Source organism: Indicator indicator, chromosome 10, assembly GCF_027791375.1.
Source record: "Indicator indicator isolate 239-I01 chromosome 10, UM_Iind_1.1, whole genome shotgun sequence".
Lineage (NCBI taxonomy): Eukaryota > Metazoa > Chordata > Aves > Piciformes > Indicatoridae > Indicator > Indicator indicator.
The window spans coordinates 14,910,073-14,927,999 of record NC_072019.1 but is presented as its reverse complement, the minus strand read 5'-3'; the positions used below and the strand labels follow the sequence as shown (position 1 = coordinate 14,927,999).

Sequence of the window (17,927 nt, the reverse complement as noted above, 5' to 3'; positions counted from 1 at the left end):
GCATGCTTTCTGTGTCAAAACACAACTTTTTAAGTAATAGAAATGAATCACAGAATTACAGACTGGTTTGGGTTGAAAGGGACCTTTAAAGCTCATCTGGTCCAAACCCCTTTCAGTAGCAGGGACATCTTCAACTAGAGCAGGTTGGTTAGAGCTGCATCAAGCCTGACTTTGATTGTCTCCAGGAATGGGGACCTAATGAATTCCTATTTGGTGTGAATAGAGCCCACGAGGTTTATTCCCTTTAGTTGTCTGTCTGCTTTAGGATCAAAATATGCTTTTAGGATTGATTTCACTGAGAAGCAAAGTGTTCCACGCTTCTTAGAACATCTAATTCTTTCAAGTATTTTTCTTAATTCTTCTCAGTCCCTCCTGTTATCAAGTCCCATCTCAAGGAATATATTGCTCCTGTTGACCAATCCATCACCCTGCAGTGTGAGGCTGAAGGCTACCCTGGGCCAGAGATCAGCTGGCACAAAGATGGGCAGCAGATAACTGAGTCCATGAGAAGAAGGATTCTCAGCAGTGGTGCTCTGCAGATTGTGTTTGTGCAGCCTGGAGATGCTGGCCGTTACACGTGCACAGCGGCAAACCCGGCAGGGTCCAGCACTTCCAGCATGGAGCTCTCTGTGCACAGTGAGTGGAGCTGTAGGGCAACAATGTGGGTGACCTAATGGAGGGTGAGCAGCTAGGCTGTAAAGGAGAGCTGCTTACTGGGTGAGTGATTTGTGCTCTAGATGCTTCACCAGCTTCACTGCCCTTCACTGGACACACTCCAGCCTCTCAATGTCCTTTTTGGAGTGAGGGCCCCAAAACTGAACCCAGCACTTGAGCTGCAGCCTCACCAGTGCCCACTACGGGGGGACAGTCAGTGCCCTAGTCCTGCTGATCACACTGTTGCTGATCCAGGCCAGGACGCTGTTTGCCTTCTTGGCCACCTGGGCACACACTGGCTCATCTTCAGCCCAGCACTCCCAATTCCTTTTCCCCTGGGCAGTTTCCAGCCACTCTACCCCAAGCCTGCAGCATTCATGGGGTTGGTGTGACCCAAATGCTGGACCCGGCACTTGGCATTGTTGAGTCTCCTCCAGCTGGCACTGGGCCATCAATCCAACCCTCAATCAGATCAACTTTCCTTCTCAGCTTAGTGTCATCTGCAAACCTGTTGATTGTGCTCTGTCATCCAGATTGTTGATAAAGATATTAAAGAGAACTGGCCCCAGTACTGAGCCCTGGGGAACACCACTAGAGACCAGCCTCCAGCTGGAGTTAACTCCATTCCCCACCACTCTTCGGGCCTGGCCTTCAGCCAGTTTTCGCCCTGCAAAGTCACCACCCATCCAATCCATGAGCAGCACATTACAAGTGTTTCACACGTTTTTCTGGCCTGCTTAATGGTGCTTGCTGCTGGAGATGAGAAACACTGCAGAAGATGCAGGCAGTGGTTCCTTCAGCCCAGTGCTGCATGCTTCAACAATTGTGCTTGGATAATGCACAGGGAAGAATCATTTCAATCAACTTTCTCCCAGTTCCACCCCGGATTCGCAGTACAGAGGTGCAGTACATGGCCATGGAGGACTCCCAGGCTGTCCTGTCATGTGTGGTTGAAGGGATTCCAACACCAACAGTGAACTGGAAGAAGGACAACACACTGTTAACAGAGGTAGCAGGAAAATACCGGGCTATGCCAGATGGAGACCTCATTTTGGACAATGTTGTTGTGAGTTCCGTAAATCTAAGCTATGACTTGACACATTTAGCAATATTAACACCCTGCTTCTATTCATTTTCACCCACTACTGGATTAATATTTATTTTATTCTGATTTCTTGTTCTTAATGTTCCAAAATTTTCGTAAGTGTTTCATTTTTCACCATAGAATGAAATCTGTGAAGAATTTGTAGTGATAAGTCCTCAGGAAGGGCAAAAAGAAGTGTAGGTCATTCAAATTTAGAAGAAGTGAGAGAGTTCAGATGAGATTTGTGCTGAATGCTTGTTCCCAACCCTTTGAGATTCTCCTATCCTTACAAGAGAAGAGAATGTTGTGTACAACATAGCAAAGCTGAAATGTCCTCAATGTGCTTTCTTTCAGCCTGAAGATTCTGGCAGTTACACCTGTATTGCTACCAATGCTGCAGGAGAAGACACACACACTGTCACCCTGGTAGTTCATGTACTGCCAGCTTTTACTGAGCTGCCTGGAGATGTAGCTTTGACAAAAGGAGAGCAGCTCAGATTAACTTGCAAAGCAACTGGGATACCTGTACCCAAAATAACATGGACCTTTAACAATAACATCATTCCAGGTGAGTAACACCAGCTCCTCTTGGCCATTCCACTCTAGAGGTGGAATTGGTTGCAATTAAGAAGGAAAAAATGGGTAAGGAAGATAATAGATAAGGAAGCATAATGATCTAGAGGCAGCAAACTTGTTAGGCAGTGATTATGTGGTGGAAATCTTCAGTGTTATGTAGCCATGTCATTAAATTGCCTCTGAGACAAAGGTGTAAGGAAATTAAGAGTTCTGTAGCAAATAATATAACACAGAGAAACATTCAGTGTCTGATGGCATTTACTCAGCATCCAACAACCAGTGCTGTTTCTCTTCAACACACAGCAAACCCCAGCGGTTCTTAGAATGCAGATGCACAAAGCTCAGAGTTAAAGGGACAGCTGAAGCAAATACATGGATGTAGGCAAATGTCACATCGGGGAATTCTCAGTGCATTCCTGAGGTGTCTCAGCTGAAACATCTCAGTGCCACTGAGCTGATTGAATAGCTCTGCAGTTTAGGCTTACAGTCATACAACACACCAGTCACTGGAGACCTTTCAGATCATCAGATCCAACTGTTAACACAGCAATTCCAGGTCACCACTAAGCCATGTACTTCAGCACCACATCTACAAGGTTTTTTAATTCCTCCAGTGATGATGACTCCACCACTGCCCTGGGCAGCTTGCTTCTTTCAGGGAAGAAACTTCTAATATCTGACCTAAACCGCCCCTGGCACAATTTCAGGCCATTTTCTCTTGTTCTGTCAGTTGTCCCTTGAGAGAAGAGACCAACACCCACCTGGCTCCAACCTCCTTTCAGGGATGTATAGAAAGCCAAGAGGTCTCACCTTAGCCTCCTTGTCTCCAGGTTAAACAATCTCGCTTCCCTCATCTGCTCCCTAGAAGACTTGTGCTCTAGACCCTTCACCACGTTGCCCTTCTCTGGACGCACTCCAGCTCCTTCTTGTAGTGAGGGGCCTAAAACTGAACCCAGCACTCAAGGCACAGGGTCACCAGTGCCCAGTACAGTGGACAATCAGGGCCCTACTCCTGCTGGTCACACTATTGCTGAGCCAGGCCAGGATGCTGTTTGCCTTCTTGGCCACATACCCTGGGCACACAGTGACTCATCTGCCTACTGTCAGCCAGCATCCCCAGTTCCTTTTCTGCTGGTATATGTTCAAAATCACTGAAGTAACCCTTTGTCATGTATTCTGTCTTCAGCACAATATGATGATGTAAATGGACACAGTGAGCTTCTCATTGACAGAGTATCTAAAGAGGATTCTGGTACCTATGTGTGTACAGCAGAAAATACAGTTGGCTCCATCAAAGCTATTGGTTTTGTGTATGTCAAAGGTATGTACAATAACAGTAGTTGTGGTTACTCTTGAATGGTTTCACACACCTATCTGCCTTGACAGTAGAATCACAGAATGGTTTGGGTTGGAAGCGACCTTAAAAATCATCTATTTCCAGCCCCTCTGCCGTGGGCAGGGACACCTTCCACTAGATCAAGTTGCTCAAAGTCCTGTCCAACGTGGCCTTGGAACACTTCAAGAAAGGGAATATCTGCAATGTCTCTGGGCAGCTTCTTTTATCACCACCCTCACAGTGAAGAATTTCTTCCTAATATCTCATCTATATCTTTCTTCTTCAGTTTGAAACCTTCACCCCTAGGATTTGATACTTTGTGAATGGCTAAATGGGAAACATCAATACAGGTTGAAGTGCACACTTCAGAAATTCAAAGATGAACAATCCCTACCAGCAATTTCATTAAAGGCATTTTGTTTTGACTCTGCCATTTCTCTGCCATCACTTGTTTCTTCAGAGCCTCCAGTCTTCAAAGGGGATTACCACTCTAGTCGAATTGAGCCCTTGGGTGGCAATGCTATGCTGAATTGTGAAGTCAGAGGAGATCCACCTCCAACGATCCAGTGGAGCAAAAGAGGCACTGGCCTTCTGATTAGCAACAGGATCCAACAGCTCAACAATGGTTCTCTTGCCATCTATGGCACTGTGGTGAGTCACTGCTCTGGGTTTCACCTTGCTTTAAAGAAGGAGGCTGGACTTGATGCAGCACAGGAGGCTGTTTGCCTTCTTGGCCACAGGGGCACATTGCTGGCTTATGGAGAACTTGTCAGTAAAAACAATTTCCAGTATCAGCCTACCGTTGATGAAAGCAAAATGATGGGATGCTGTAGAAACTGACTGGATGCCTATTGTGATCCAGTGCACATCATGCTGGGTTGCAGAAGATTCACCTCCAGGAGGTGCCCTGGGAACTGAAACCCTTGTTAGATGTTGGCAGGTTAAATGACCAATCATTTGACTTTCATTTCTCTAGAATGAAGATGCTGGTGACTACACCTGTGTGGCTACCAATGAGGCAGGTGTGGTGGAACGCAGCCTGACGCTGACACTTCAGAGTAAGACTCCAAGAGATAAGTTTAATGCAGCTAGATTGGAGCAATAACCTGTCTTTGGACAGGTTTGGAGGTTGGGCACTGCACTGTGGGTTAAGGCTCTTCTCATCTTTCATCATTAATTTTCAAGAGCTTAATCTGACCTGGTGACTGAGGTCAAAGAAGAGAAGCATATAGAGAAGAACCAACCTAACATGGGGTGAACCACCTTCTGAAAGGGGCTGTTGCTCTTAGTTGATTGTCACAGAATCCCTCTGGTGTAGGTTGACCATTATCCGTGTCTTCATTTGGCTGGTCTTTTCCAACCAGGGCCTCATACCTCTTTATTAGTGGCTGCCTTACCTTTGTTAGCTGTTCAGAGTAGAGAGGATGTCATTCAACTGGGTTAAACTAGCCTTGACTTTTGAATTAAGAATGTTGCATGATATGGATTCCAGTATTTGCTGGCAGTATTTTATATTTGGCAGAAATAATATTGGAGAACCATTTTGTCACTAGTGGATGAATTATGGAACATCCCTTTTCTATTAGAGCCTCAAGCAATAGGGATCTGTTACTCATAGCACAGTCGCTTCTGGATGTGATTAATAGGATCTTCCTGCAGGTTTATGAAGAGCAACACATTTCAGCAATGAAGACAACTGTGTGCTCATAGAGTCAGGCTTCAAGCCCAGCTGTGGTACTCAGGTTGATAAATATTAAAACCAGCCTATCGTTGGCATTTAACTTGCATATATGAGGTGGGGAGACCTTTCAGGGCTTTAAAGAGGCCTCTGGGAAGGCTGGGGACAGACTTTTTACCAGGGCCTATTGTGACACGGCAAGGGGTTGATGGTTTGAAATAAAAGAGGGGCATTTAAGCTAGACAGAAGTGAGAAATTGTTTATGCTGAGGGTGATAAGACACTGGCCCAGGCTACCCAGAGAGGTGGAAGATGCCCCATCTCTGGAACCATTCCAGGTCATGTTGTTTGGGTCTCTGAGCAGTCTGCTGTAGTTGCAGATGTCCTTGCTGACTTCAGGGGATTGGATTAGATGACCATTAAAGGTCCCTTCCAACCCAAACCATACTAAGATTTATATATTGTGATACTGGAAAATCAGCAATAATAATTTTAATCAAAGTTAACTGACTTAAGATTTTTTTTTTTCCCTTTTTCTGATCGGGCCTCTGATATTGAATACAATGGAAACACGTAACCATGTGCTGCTTTCTAAAGAAACCTCTCCCTTCCAGGTCCTCCAGTCATGACTGTTGAACCTGTACAGACAGTTATTGAAGCTGGTGCCACAGCAGTGCTGAACTGCCAGGCAAATGGAGAGCCTCCTCCAACCATCAAGTGGTCACGCCAAGGTCATTCAGTAGTGGACGATGAGAGAATGACTGTCCTGTCCAACGGCTCCTTGCGTATTGTTGCAGCCCAGAAGGAAGACACAGCTGAGTATGAGTGTGTAGCCAGGAACCTGATGGGATCTGTTCTTGTTAGAGTACCACTGACTGTCCAGGGTAGGTGCACAAAATGCATGATAATGACTATCATAGCATGGTGGGGGTTAGAAAGGACTTCTGGAGATCAGGCAGTCCAGCTCCCTGACAAAGCAGGGTCACCTACAGTAGGCTGCCTGGGATCACGATGTCCAGGGAGGTGGGCAGTCTGTCTGGGCAGCCTGCTCCAGGGCTCCAGCCCCCTCACAGCAAAGAAGTTTTTCCTCCTGTTTCAGATGGAACTTCCTTGGTTCCAGTTTGTGCCCACTGGCCCTCGTGCTGTCACGAGGCACCACTGAAAAGAGTCTGGTTCTGTCCTCTTGCCCCTTACCCCTTAGCCATGGAGCAGATCCCCTCTCAGGCTGCTCTTCTCCAAGCTAAACAGCCCCAGGTCTCTCAGCCTTTTCTCCTCACAGAGATGCACCAGGCCCCTCAGCATCTTTGCAGCCTCCACTGGACTCTCTCCAGTAGTTCCCTGTCTCTCTTGAACTGGGGACCCCAGAACTGGACCTTCCACATCTGTACTGCAGATGTGGCCTCCCTAGGGCAGAGTAGAGGGGGAGGAGAACCTCCCTCAACCTATTGGTCACACTCCTCTGAATATACTCCAGGTGAACACTGGTCTCGGCCATGATGGCAAATTGTTGGCTCATGGTGAACTTGTCCCACATCACTCCCTGGTCCTACTCTTTGCAGCAAGTCAGCCCCCAGGTCCAGGACCCTACACTTGCCCTTGTTGAACTTCATGACTGGTAGATGTTGTGAATAAACATGGTCACAATTTTATCTTACCCGTATTTTATGGACAGCATATTTGCTCTTCAATATACACAATGGGTTCCTGCTCATCAATCCAAGACGCCAGTGAGCTTTTACTTCATATAACTTTTTTCCTTCCATTATACTCATCCAGATGGAGGAGCGTGAGGGACTGAGAGACATAAATAACAGTGAAAGGATCTTGAACTAGGTCCCATCCTCAGAACATCTCTCATAACTTTATTGTGCCTCTGATGGAAAGCATAAGCAGTAGCTCTTCCAGAAGAGCTGGAGTGTTCTCTGAACTGTAGTAAGATATTTCTGTGCTAATGCAGACATAAGCTGGATTTCCAGGTATGGCTGTGGAGCACGCTTGTCACTTTGCTGTGTCAGTCTGAGAAAGCTCCAAGCACAAGCGTGTTCCTAGCAGCATCCCTGTTCCTGTTGCAGTTCACGGGGCATATTCCCACTGGCTGGAATGGCAGGCGTGCAGCGTCACCTGTGGCCAAGGTGTTCAGGAGCGAGTCCGCCAGTGCAACAGCCCTGTCCCAGCAAATGGCGGGAGGAGATGTGAGGGGCCTGACAGAGACGTCCGCAGCTGCCACAGCAGGCCCTGTCCAGGTATTTCTTTAATGGGTTCGTTCTTTTGATGTGCCTTGTATTAGGTGTCCTGATAGTGAACCCTTAGCATAGAATCAGAATTGTTTTGGTTGGAAAAGACCTTTAAGATCATCAAGTCCAACCATTCTCTAACTCTGCCAAGGCTGTGACTAAACCATATCCATCAGCACCACATCTCTGCCTCTTTAAAAAAACACCTCCAGGGGTGGGGATTCAACCACCTCCCTGGTCAGCCTCTTCCAGTGTTTGAGAACCCTTTCAGTGAGGAAGTTTCTTTTTATGTCCAGTCTAAACCTTCCCTGGTCCCCCTTCACCAGGGGGGGCCCTTCTCTGGACATGCTCCAGCACCTCAATGTATTTCTTGGAGTGAGGGGCCCAAAACTGGACCCAGTACTCCAGGTGTGGCTTCTCCAGTGCTGAGTACAGGGGGACAACCACTGCCCTGGTCCTGCTGGCCACACTGTTGCTGATGCAGGCTGGGATGCTGTGTGCTTCTTGGCCACCTGGGCACATGCTGGGTCATGTTCAGCTGCTGTCAAGCAGAACTCCTAGGTCCTTTTCCAACAGGCAGCTTTCCAGCCATTCCATCCTAAGCCTGGAGCATTCATGGGGTGGTTGTAACCCAAGTGCAAGACCCGGTACTTGACTTTGTTGAATCTCTTGCAATTGGCCTCAGTCATCTCATCCACCCTGTCCATGTCCCTCTGCAGAGCCTCCCAACTCTCATGCAGATCACCATGGATCTTCATGCTGGATCAGTTTTCCTAAGAAGTTGGAAAGAAAGAGGAAATTTCCCTCAGTACCACAAACTTTTTTATTTTTTTTTTTAATTTTTAATTTAGTTTTTAATTACCACTGTGGGTTTTTTCTGTTTCCTAGTGGATGGCAGCTGGTCAGAGTGGGGGCTATGGGAAGAGTGTTCCAAGAGCTGTGGACAAGGCAACAGGAGCAGAAGCAGAACCTGCAGTAACCCCCCAGCTCAGCATGGCGGGAAGCCCTGTGAGGGCAGCGCTGTGGATTCGGTCATGTGTAACATCAGGCCTTGCCCAGGTAAGGGCAGAGTGGTTTCACAGCAGTCACACAAGGGGCTTCCCACCTGGGTTTCTTTTGTTCTCCAACCCCAATTTTCTCTCAGCTTGTTCCAAATTATTAACTTAAAAAGAATTCAGTTCTCAATGTTTTTCTTTTAAAATGGGATGTGGTTTATTGAATAGCACTAATTCTTGGAAACAGAAGCCACAGAAGTAAGTGCAAGGAAAGTTCTCAGCAATTTCTTTTTCCCTTTTTCCACAAGAAAAATGTTAATTACATATTTTGACACTTTCCAGTACTTAATATCCATGTTCTCAGAGAGTAAAACTATTATAAATCTATTCTGCAAAGCCAATTAAAATGAAGAAAACCCCAACCAAACCACCAACTATTAAAAAAACCCATAAAACATGATAGTTAATAATTGAAGACAATGTCTGCATGTTTGGGTTTAATTTCCAGCCATCTTTCTCCTAACTAGCTGCACATTCAGGCTTCCTTCTTGTCTCAGTAGTACTTGCCACCTTTGGCAGGTTGTAGTCACCTTTCACCACCAGTACGTTTTCTGCTGTACCATTTCTATTATATTGCTGTTTTTCCCCTTTTTTTCCCAGGCTCTGCTACCACCACAGTGCCAAATATTCATCCACCAGCCTGAGCTTCATTGCTCTACATCTTGGCAACAAAATCAGTCCTGGCTCCTGCTTTCTGGTAGCCACTCAAAGAAGCTGTGTGCCAGCTTTAGCTAGTGTTCCCCTTACCAGCTGAGACCTGCAGCCCAGCCCAGGACAGTCAGGGCCAAGTCACTTAGGAAAACAGCAGATTTGGGCAGGTTTTCAGTTCTGTTGTCCCAAGGTTGTAGTGAGGTGAAGTATTCAGAAAACAAAGACGAAAGAATTAATCTCTCTCTTGGAAGCTGTTGATGTGTTTTGGCTGTGCTTGAAGCAAAGGTTTTTCCAAGGGCTTTTTGAGGAAGTTTCATTTACTGATATTAAACAACGAAGCCTTTTTGCCCTGGACTGTGGAGCTGTAATTTCAAGTTGAAGCAGCTGTACAGTTTGAAGAGTTTTACAGCTGTGCTGCCTTTGCAGTGGATGGTGAGTGGAGTTCTTGGCTGCCCTGGGGTCCTTGCAGCGAGACCTGTGGGAAAGGCACTCAGACACGGCTGAGGCTCTGCAACGACCCTCCCCCATCACATGGCGGGTCCCACTGCGAGGGGCCCGACATCCAGATGCAGGTCTGCAACAAGAGACGCTGCCCAGGTAAGGCTGTGGAGTCATGGAATTGTTTGGGTTGCAGGGGACCCTAAAGATCATCTGGTCCCACTCCCCTGCTCACCTCCCACTAGACCAGGTTGCTCAAGGCCTCATCCAACTTGACTTTGAATAATTCCAGGCTTGGCACCTCTACAACTTTTCTGGCCAACCTGTGGAGTGCCTCACCACCTTCATGTAGAAGAATTTCTTTCTAATGTTTAATCTAAATTGACCTGCTTCCAGCTTGAAGCCATCACCCTTGGTCCTCCATGCCTTTGTAAAAAGTCTCTCTCCAGCTCTCTGTAGCCCCCTACAAATATTGCAAGGCTGCTCTAAGGTCTCCCTGGAGCATTCTCTTCTCCACGCTAACAACCCCAACTCTCTGTTTGGCCTCACAGCAGAGGGCTTCCAGCCCTCCCATCATTGCTGTGGCCTCCTCTGGCCCCATTACAACAGGTCTTTGCTGTGCTGAGGACTCTAGAGCTGGACCCAGCACTGCAGGTGGGGGGTCTCAGCAGAGTGGAGTAGAGGGGCAGAATCCCCTCCCTCCACCTGCTGGTCAGGACACAGGGGACACAAAGAGACCAATAACAAACTTGTGATTTGCTCACCAAAATATGCACCATTTGTACTGAAAACTTTCCCGTTTTAAAAGTGTAGTCCCTGACAAGGTTCTATTCAAGCCCTTTATCTTCACTGGCCCCCATCACTATGTTTAGCATCCCTCTAGAGACCTAACATATGGGGTTTCTTCTACAATCCCCATCTCCCTTCCTTTCCCCTGCTACCATGCAAAAGCAACATGTAAAATCCTTGGCAGTTCAACTGCACATTTCCTAAATGTTACTTTTTCTTTTTTTTAATGTCCTAGGTTCTGTTCCTCATTTATCCTTTTCTTCCACATTTCAATGAGTCCTTTATGACTGGACATGAAAACTCACATTTTTGAAGTCTGACCTCTGTATTTGGCTGAGTGCAGGGAAATTTCAGCAAGTGGAATGTGCAGCGCCTCAATGCTGCTCCCATTTTGCATGCTCCATTTTGCATATTCCAGATATTGCCCTGAGTCCCTTCTGGACTGGTGAGAGAAAGAACTGACCTTGTGGTAGGTGAGCAGCTGAGGGCTTGAGGTTGTGCACTTATCTGGCTCAATGCTGTTGCTTACAGTGAGTTTGTGACTGTTTCAGCCTCTTCTCAGCTACCAGCTCCAGTGCTCACATGGACATACCTATAACAGTTTGTGTCACCATGTATGGAGAATTCAAGCCCTTACTACCAACTGTTTAGACCTGGCTCATGTGAGATAATTTAGAAATAACTCCTACAAAGAGTTGAGCTCTTCCTCACAGGCTGGTGAGGAAGGAGAGTAGAGGTGATGGTTACATCCTTAGGCAGTGCAGCTGTAGCCAAAGGATCCCAGAATCCCAGCATGGGGATGATCTAGTCTCACCCCCCTGCTAAAGCAGGGTTCCCTAGATCAGGTTGCATAGATCAGGGCCATCACATCCAAGTAGGTTTGGGATCTCTCCAGATGAGACTTCCTAACCTCTTTGGATACATGAGTGAAGATGGGACTGCTTTGTATGTGCCAAGGCTTGCTTACAGACACCTGAAAATGTGAAGAGAGACTGAGAGTGAGGACTGAGCAATCCCTCAACATGATTCTGATCAGGCTTACAGGTTATTTAAAAGAGAAACATAGAATTGTTTTGATTGGAAAGACCTCTAAGATCATTGAGTCCAACTGTCAACACCAACATGGCAATTAAACCATGTCCCAAAGTGCCATGTCCACATATTTCTGAACACCTCCAGTCTCCAGAGATGGTCACATCCACCACCTCCCTTGGCAGACTGTTCCACTGCCTGACCACTCTTGCAGCACAGAATGTTTTCCTAATCTCCAACCTAAACCTCCCCTGCTGCAGTTTCTGGACATTTCCTCTTTTCCTATTACCTGATACTAGAGAGAAGAGACCAATCCCCACCCTGCTTCAAATTACTTTCAGGGAGTGTAGAGAGCAATGAGGTCTCCCCTCAGCCTCCTTTTCCCCAGACTAAACAACCTCAGTTCCCTCAGCTGCTCATAAGACTTGTTCTCTAGACTCTTCACCAGCTTTCAAGCCAAGTTTTCGAGTCGATGCCAAGAAGTCATGCCTTTCCTCAGCTTTCATTCCTGGAAATCCCCATGTAGAAATCCCTCAGCTGAGATGTTCTACAGACAGTCAGTAACTCTCTACATTCAGTTTCACCCTGATGCAGCACTGATTCACTTTGTCACTTCTGAGATCAGAGGCTGTAACACTGCCATGCTGTGCCTCTCTCACCAGTGGATGGCAAGTGGGCCACATGGAGCAGCTGGAGCTCCTGCACCATGTCCTGTGGAGGAGGCAGCAGGCAGAGGACACGCCACTGCTCAGACCCAGCCCCACAGTTTGGAGGGCACAAGTGTGAAGGAAGCGACATACAAATGGATTTTTGCAACAGTGATCCTTGCCCAAGTAAGTGCTCTGGATTTGGCTGCCTGTCCACTCACTGGGGTTGTAGGGATGGACAGCAGGAAGCAAGCCCTTCTAGCATCCCGTGCTCCCACAAAAATTAGGGGGTGGCATTGGCTAGAGGGAAGTCATCTCTTCATCAGCCACCGTGACTGGGATATTTTAAACATTAACTATCGAGAGCACAAACCAGCAGCAGCTGGTCCATGAGGTCCTGCCAGACTGTCAGAGGTTCACAGTGGCCCAGTGGGTTTGGAATCTCTCCAAAGGAGACTCCCCTGCTTCTCTGGGCAGCCTGCTCCAGACAATGTTCTGGTTAGTTGTACTGAGAAATCACTGGATGCTGGACAAGGTACCTTTCTTAGATCTTGAAGTGTCTGGGGTTTGATTTTAATTTGGGAGAAGAAATTACAAAGTTAGTCTCCAACAGGAATATTTTCCTTTGACTGCCTGTTTTTAAATACCTGTTATTAAGAGTAAGACAGATAAAATCAGACTTTTTCTTACAGTTCATGGCAACTGGGGCCCATGGAGCAGTTGGGGAACTTGTAGCCGGACATGCAACGGAGGCCAGGCAAGGCGGTACCGCAGCTGTGACAACCCTCGGCCCGCCAGCGGTGGCAGAGCCTGTGCAGGGGCTGACATGCAGATCCAGAGATGCAGCACAGACCTGTGCCCTGGTGAGTGTTCACACCAATGGTAAACACAGCTCTCCCTGCAAGCCTTCGGGCTACACATGACATTTGTGAGAGCTTCATATTAAGGAATGTGGAACGCTCCTGTATTGTAGAATCACAGAATGTTAGGGGCTGGAAGGGACCTCCGGAGATTGAGTCCAAACCCCCTGCCAAAGCAGGGTCACCTGGGACAGGTCACACAGGAATGTATCCAGATGGGTTTTAAAAGTCTTCAGAGAAGGAGACTCCACAGCCTCTCTGGGCAGCGTGTTCCAGCCTCACAGCCAAGAAGTTTCTCCTCAAGTTGAGGTGGAATGTCCTGTGTTCCAGCTTGTACCCACTGTTCCTTGTCCTGTTACTGGGCACCACTGAAAAGAGCCTGGCCCCTTCATCTTGACACCCACCCCTCAAATATTGGTAGGCATTGATAAGATTTCCTCTCAGTCTTCTCTTCTCCAGACTAAACAGACCCAGGTCTCTCAGTCTTTCTTCATAACAGAGATGTTCACATCCATTCATCATCCTCTCTCCCCAGAGAGCAGCCACCCAGAGCCAGCTGAGCTCCTCACCTGCACACTTTTCATGACTGTAGAGGGGCATGTATAGTCTACGCTGTACAAAGCTTCCCTGGTCAGCCATGAAGTGGTTCCTCTTCAACATGACACAGGGAAGAATTTGACCTAGTCTTTGCTCTATTCCCAACCATTACACTGGAATCATCCCATGGAGGAGTCTCCTTGCCTGCAGTACAGCTGGTAGACAAACACAGTTTTTGAGGTGGTATATTTCTGAGGGGAGAAGTGTTCACACCTGCCCATCAAGGTAGTTGTGTCACCCTTTGAGCTGTTTATTTTCTCTAATACACTGGTTCCACCAAGAAGGAATGACACCAGGATGATGCAGCCTGACACATGTAAAGTGAAAAAATCACTCTCTTCATTTTTTCTTTCTTCAGTGGATGGAAGCTGGGGGCAGTGGCAAACTTGGAGCCAATGCTCTGCTTCGTGTGGAGGAGGAGAGCAGACCCGCACACGCCTGTGCAGCAACCCAGCCCCCTTACACCGGGGACGGCCTTGTGCTGGAGACTCCTCCCAAATATCCAGGTGCAACACCCAAGCCTGTCCTGGTGAGTTAATGATACTGGTTTTTTTCCTGTATCTTGGCCAGCTGACCAAGCAATTTAATTTTTTTTACTTAAATCCTCCCCTGAGACTTCAGCTGGGTGATTTTTTTTTTTTTTTTTTGTCAGCCTGTTCTGTAGCACTAGAGGATGCTGCTGACCACTTGTTGCTTTTCAGACAGGGATGCATGCAAAAGGTGATTGCCACCTTACTGGACACATAACTCAGACTGTTCTTTGCGGGTTCTGAGCTTCGCTTTTGCAAATAATGTAGTAATATGTGCAGAGACATCCTTACTTCATAGAATCACAGAATCATAGACTGCTAGGGGTTGGAAGGAACCTATAGAGATTATCAAGTCCAACCCTCCCACAGGAAAGCATCCAGGTGGGTTTGGAATCTCTTCAGAGAAGGAGACTCTGCAACCTCCCGGGGCAGCCTGCTCTAGGGTTCCAGCACCCTCACCATAAAGAAATTTATTGAGGTAGTACTTCCTGTGTTCCAGCTTGTACCCATTGCTCCTTGTCCTATCATTGGGCATGACCCACAGTAGCCTGGTACCTTCATCCTGACTCATCAGATATTCATAGACATTAAGATCCCCTCTCAGCCTTTTCTTCTCCTGACTAAACAGCCCCAGGTCTCTCAGCGTCTCTTCATAGAAGAGATGTTCCACTCCCTTAATCATCCTCATAGCTCTCCAGTAGATGCTAAAGAATATCTCTGTCCCCCAATTTGGGGGAATTTTCTGTCCCCCAAAATACCACACAGCAGAGGTTTCACATCGGCCTCATTTTCCCTTCCTCCCTTCACAGGTGGCCCTTCACATGCCAAAGGCAGCATCGTTGGGAACATTAATGGCATGGAATTTGGAATTGCTTTCCTGAATGCCACAGTGACAGACAGCCTTGACTCTCAAACTAAAGTCATACAAGCAAAGATCACCAACATCCCTCGGACCCTTGGTAGGCTTTGTAGAGCTTTTTATCACCTTTCTCCTTGAGCCAGGCTGACCTGGGTGCAATGTCAGCATTCAACACTGCATTTTGTTAAGTATCACTGAAGCAACTGATCTAAACTTTTCATAGAGAGGAAAAAACCCAAGAGTCATCAATAGTGACTTCTAGTACATTGCCATTTGTAAAACGATTACTCTGGATATAGGCTTATAGTCATCCGAGTTGGAAAAGACTTCCAAGGTCATTGAACTCAACCATTAACCCAGCACTGCCAGGTCACCACTAAACCATGTCCCTTAGCACCACAGCCACATGGCTTTGAAATCCCTCCAGGAATGGGGACTCCACCACTGCCCTGGGCTGCCTGTGCCAGGCCTTCACAACCATTTTGGGGGAATAAACTTCTTCATATCCCCTGGCATAACTTGAGGCTATTTCCTCTTGTTCTGTCACATGCTACTTGGGAGAAGAGACCAACCCACACCTACCTCCAACCTTCTTTCAGAGAGTTGTAGAGCCAGAAAGTCTCTGCTCAGCCTCCTTTTCTCCAGGCTAAACAACCCCAGTTCCCTCAGCTGTTCCTCACTAGACCTGTTCTCCAGACTCTTCACCAGCTTCACTGCCCTTTCCTGGACCCACTCCAGCCCCTCAAAGTCCTTCTTGCAGTGAGGTCCTCAAAACTGAACCCAATATTCAAGGTGCAGCCTCACAGGTGCTGAGTACAAGGGACAATCACTTCCTTGGTCCTGCTGGCCACACCACTGCTGATCCAGGCCAGGATGCTGTTGGCCTTCTTGGCCACCTGGACACACACTGGCTCATCTTTAGCCAGCCTTTGACCAGCACCCCCAGGTCCTTTTCCCCAGGGCAGCTTTCCAGCCACTGATCTATACCAATGCATACAGCTTTCTGGTTTAAATCTTCAGACTTACACTATTTTAGGGCTCATATTCAGTTTGCATGATGTTGGGGAAAATGCCCTCAAACATTGTGTTGCCTTTCTTGCAGGCCCAGCAATGAGGAAGCTTGTTTCTATACTCAGCCCAGTTTATTGGACAACTGCAAAAGAGATTGGGGAAGCAATGAATGGCTTTACGCTCACTGACGCCATCTTCAAGAGAGAAACGCAAGTGGAGTTTGCCACTGGTTAGTTACCTGTGACATGCCAGCTCTGTGTCCTGTCAGCTTGATAAGATGAGAAACAGCCTCCAGCTGCTGCTGAATGTAGAGTTCTGTGCTCACACCAGCATTTTCTGAAGCTTAAATACAGCTTTCAGAGCTGTACTTTGAACCATTTTCTATTCCAGGCATGGTGTGTTTTATAACATATAACAGAAATGGCCAAGGGATCTCAGTTCAGCCAAAGGTGTGGCTAACAGAGACCTCTGTTTCAAATGGTTTAGACATCAGTGTGCTCTTCATACCCACAGGGGAGATCCTGCGGATGAGTCACGTTGCCCGGGGTGTGGATTCAGACGGAGCCTTGCTGCTGGATGTGGTGGTCAGCGGCCACCTGCTGCAGCTCCAGTCGGTAGCCGATGTGAGCCTGAAGGTAAAGCTGCTTGAGACACCAGCCCCTTCTCTCCCCATACATAAGTCCTCTTTCACCTATAGTAAAACAGCAGACACTAAGTCTTGGTTTAGTGTTAAGACATGAAAAACAGTTTGCTTAATATAATGTATGGGATTAAAGTTTTAGTTTAAAATCAGATTACTGGTTTTAACTTGATAATTGCATGGTCAGCAGGTCAATTCTAATTGGTTTTATTGTAAAAGAAAAAACATTCCTTAAAGCTGTTCCTGTAAAGGTGACAGTGACCCGTGCAAATGTTTTACTCTCTTAATGCTTTACTGTATTAATCCCACAATACACCATAAGTATCCGTGAAGTTCTTGATGTTTTTATACAGTCCGAGATTCAGGCTTTTTGTGAGTGGCAGGATTTTTCTCTGCCAATTTTTTATTTAGCACAGATTATCAACATCTGAGTTAAAATAAAATAAAAAATAATAGAATTTAGAACTCAAAATATTGTTACTGAGCAACAAGATAATTTTAGGGGTTTGGGCAGTGCTCTGCTGTGGCCCCCATCATCAGGACCTTCACCACCACAGAAAGAAATGCACCAGATGCTGCTAATGTTGGGTGAAATATGATTTGTTTAGCTGTTAAGGTAAAAAGCCCTTCTCAGAACACAGAATCGTAGAATTGTTTTGGTTGGAAAAGACCTCTAAGGTCATTGAGTCCAAACATCGACCTAGCACCACCATGGCCATTAAACCATGTTCTAAAGTGCCATGTCCATACATTTCTCCAGCACATCCCTGTTCTAATGCCTGGCCACTGTTTCAGAAAAGAAGTTGTTCCTGATCTCCAACCTAAAACTCCCCTGGGAGGGAGTTCAAAGCAGATCAAACTATAAAGACCCCAGTGGTGCTGGCTCTCCTCAGTGGCTGACACCTGAATCTTGCTGTTTCAGGATTACACAGAAGACTACATTCAGACTGGACCTGGGCAGTTGTATGCCCATTCTACCCGTCTCTTCACTGCTGATGGAGTCAGTGTTCCCTACACGTGGAACCACACCGTCACCTATGATTACACCAAAGGAAAGATGCCTTTCTTGGTGGAAACCCTCCACGCTTCCTCTATTGCAACAGAATACAACCCCCTGGAGGAAACTGTGACTTTTAAAATCCACGCATCCATTGCAAAAGGTACTGTGCTGACCTTCCCTCACCAAGGGTACTGTGCTGACCTTTCACAGAAGTGAAACAATGGAAAAAATAATCTCTTGACTTCCCAGAATTCATT

General features: G+C 46.8%; 1 protein-coding gene across 1 annotated transcript in view; it reads left to right on the top strand.

The window, feature by feature from the left end:
* Positions 1-17,927, top strand: part of HMCN1 (hemicentin 1) — a 204,862-nt gene that overhangs the window by 172,842 nt on the left and 14,093 nt on the right. Inside the window, exons 81-97 of the mRNA XM_054384518.1 lie at positions 367-636; positions 1,530-1,720; positions 2,093-2,306; positions 3,501-3,635; positions 4,111-4,301; positions 4,627-4,708; positions 5,942-6,211; positions 7,400-7,570; positions 8,450-8,620; positions 9,694-9,864; positions 12,189-12,359; positions 12,866-13,036; positions 13,989-14,159; positions 14,970-15,119; positions 16,122-16,259; positions 16,544-16,665; positions 17,593-17,830. Coding sequence (XP_054240493.1) covers positions 367-636; positions 1,530-1,720; positions 2,093-2,306; positions 3,501-3,635; positions 4,111-4,301; positions 4,627-4,708; positions 5,942-6,211; positions 7,400-7,570; positions 8,450-8,620; positions 9,694-9,864; positions 12,189-12,359; positions 12,866-13,036; positions 13,989-14,159; positions 14,970-15,119; positions 16,122-16,259; positions 16,544-16,665; positions 17,593-17,830 — 3,027 coding nt within the window. The remainder of the gene's footprint in view (positions 1-366; positions 637-1,529; positions 1,721-2,092; positions 2,307-3,500; positions 3,636-4,110; positions 4,302-4,626; positions 4,709-5,941; positions 6,212-7,399; positions 7,571-8,449; positions 8,621-9,693; positions 9,865-12,188; positions 12,360-12,865; positions 13,037-13,988; positions 14,160-14,969; positions 15,120-16,121; positions 16,260-16,543; positions 16,666-17,592; positions 17,831-17,927) is intronic.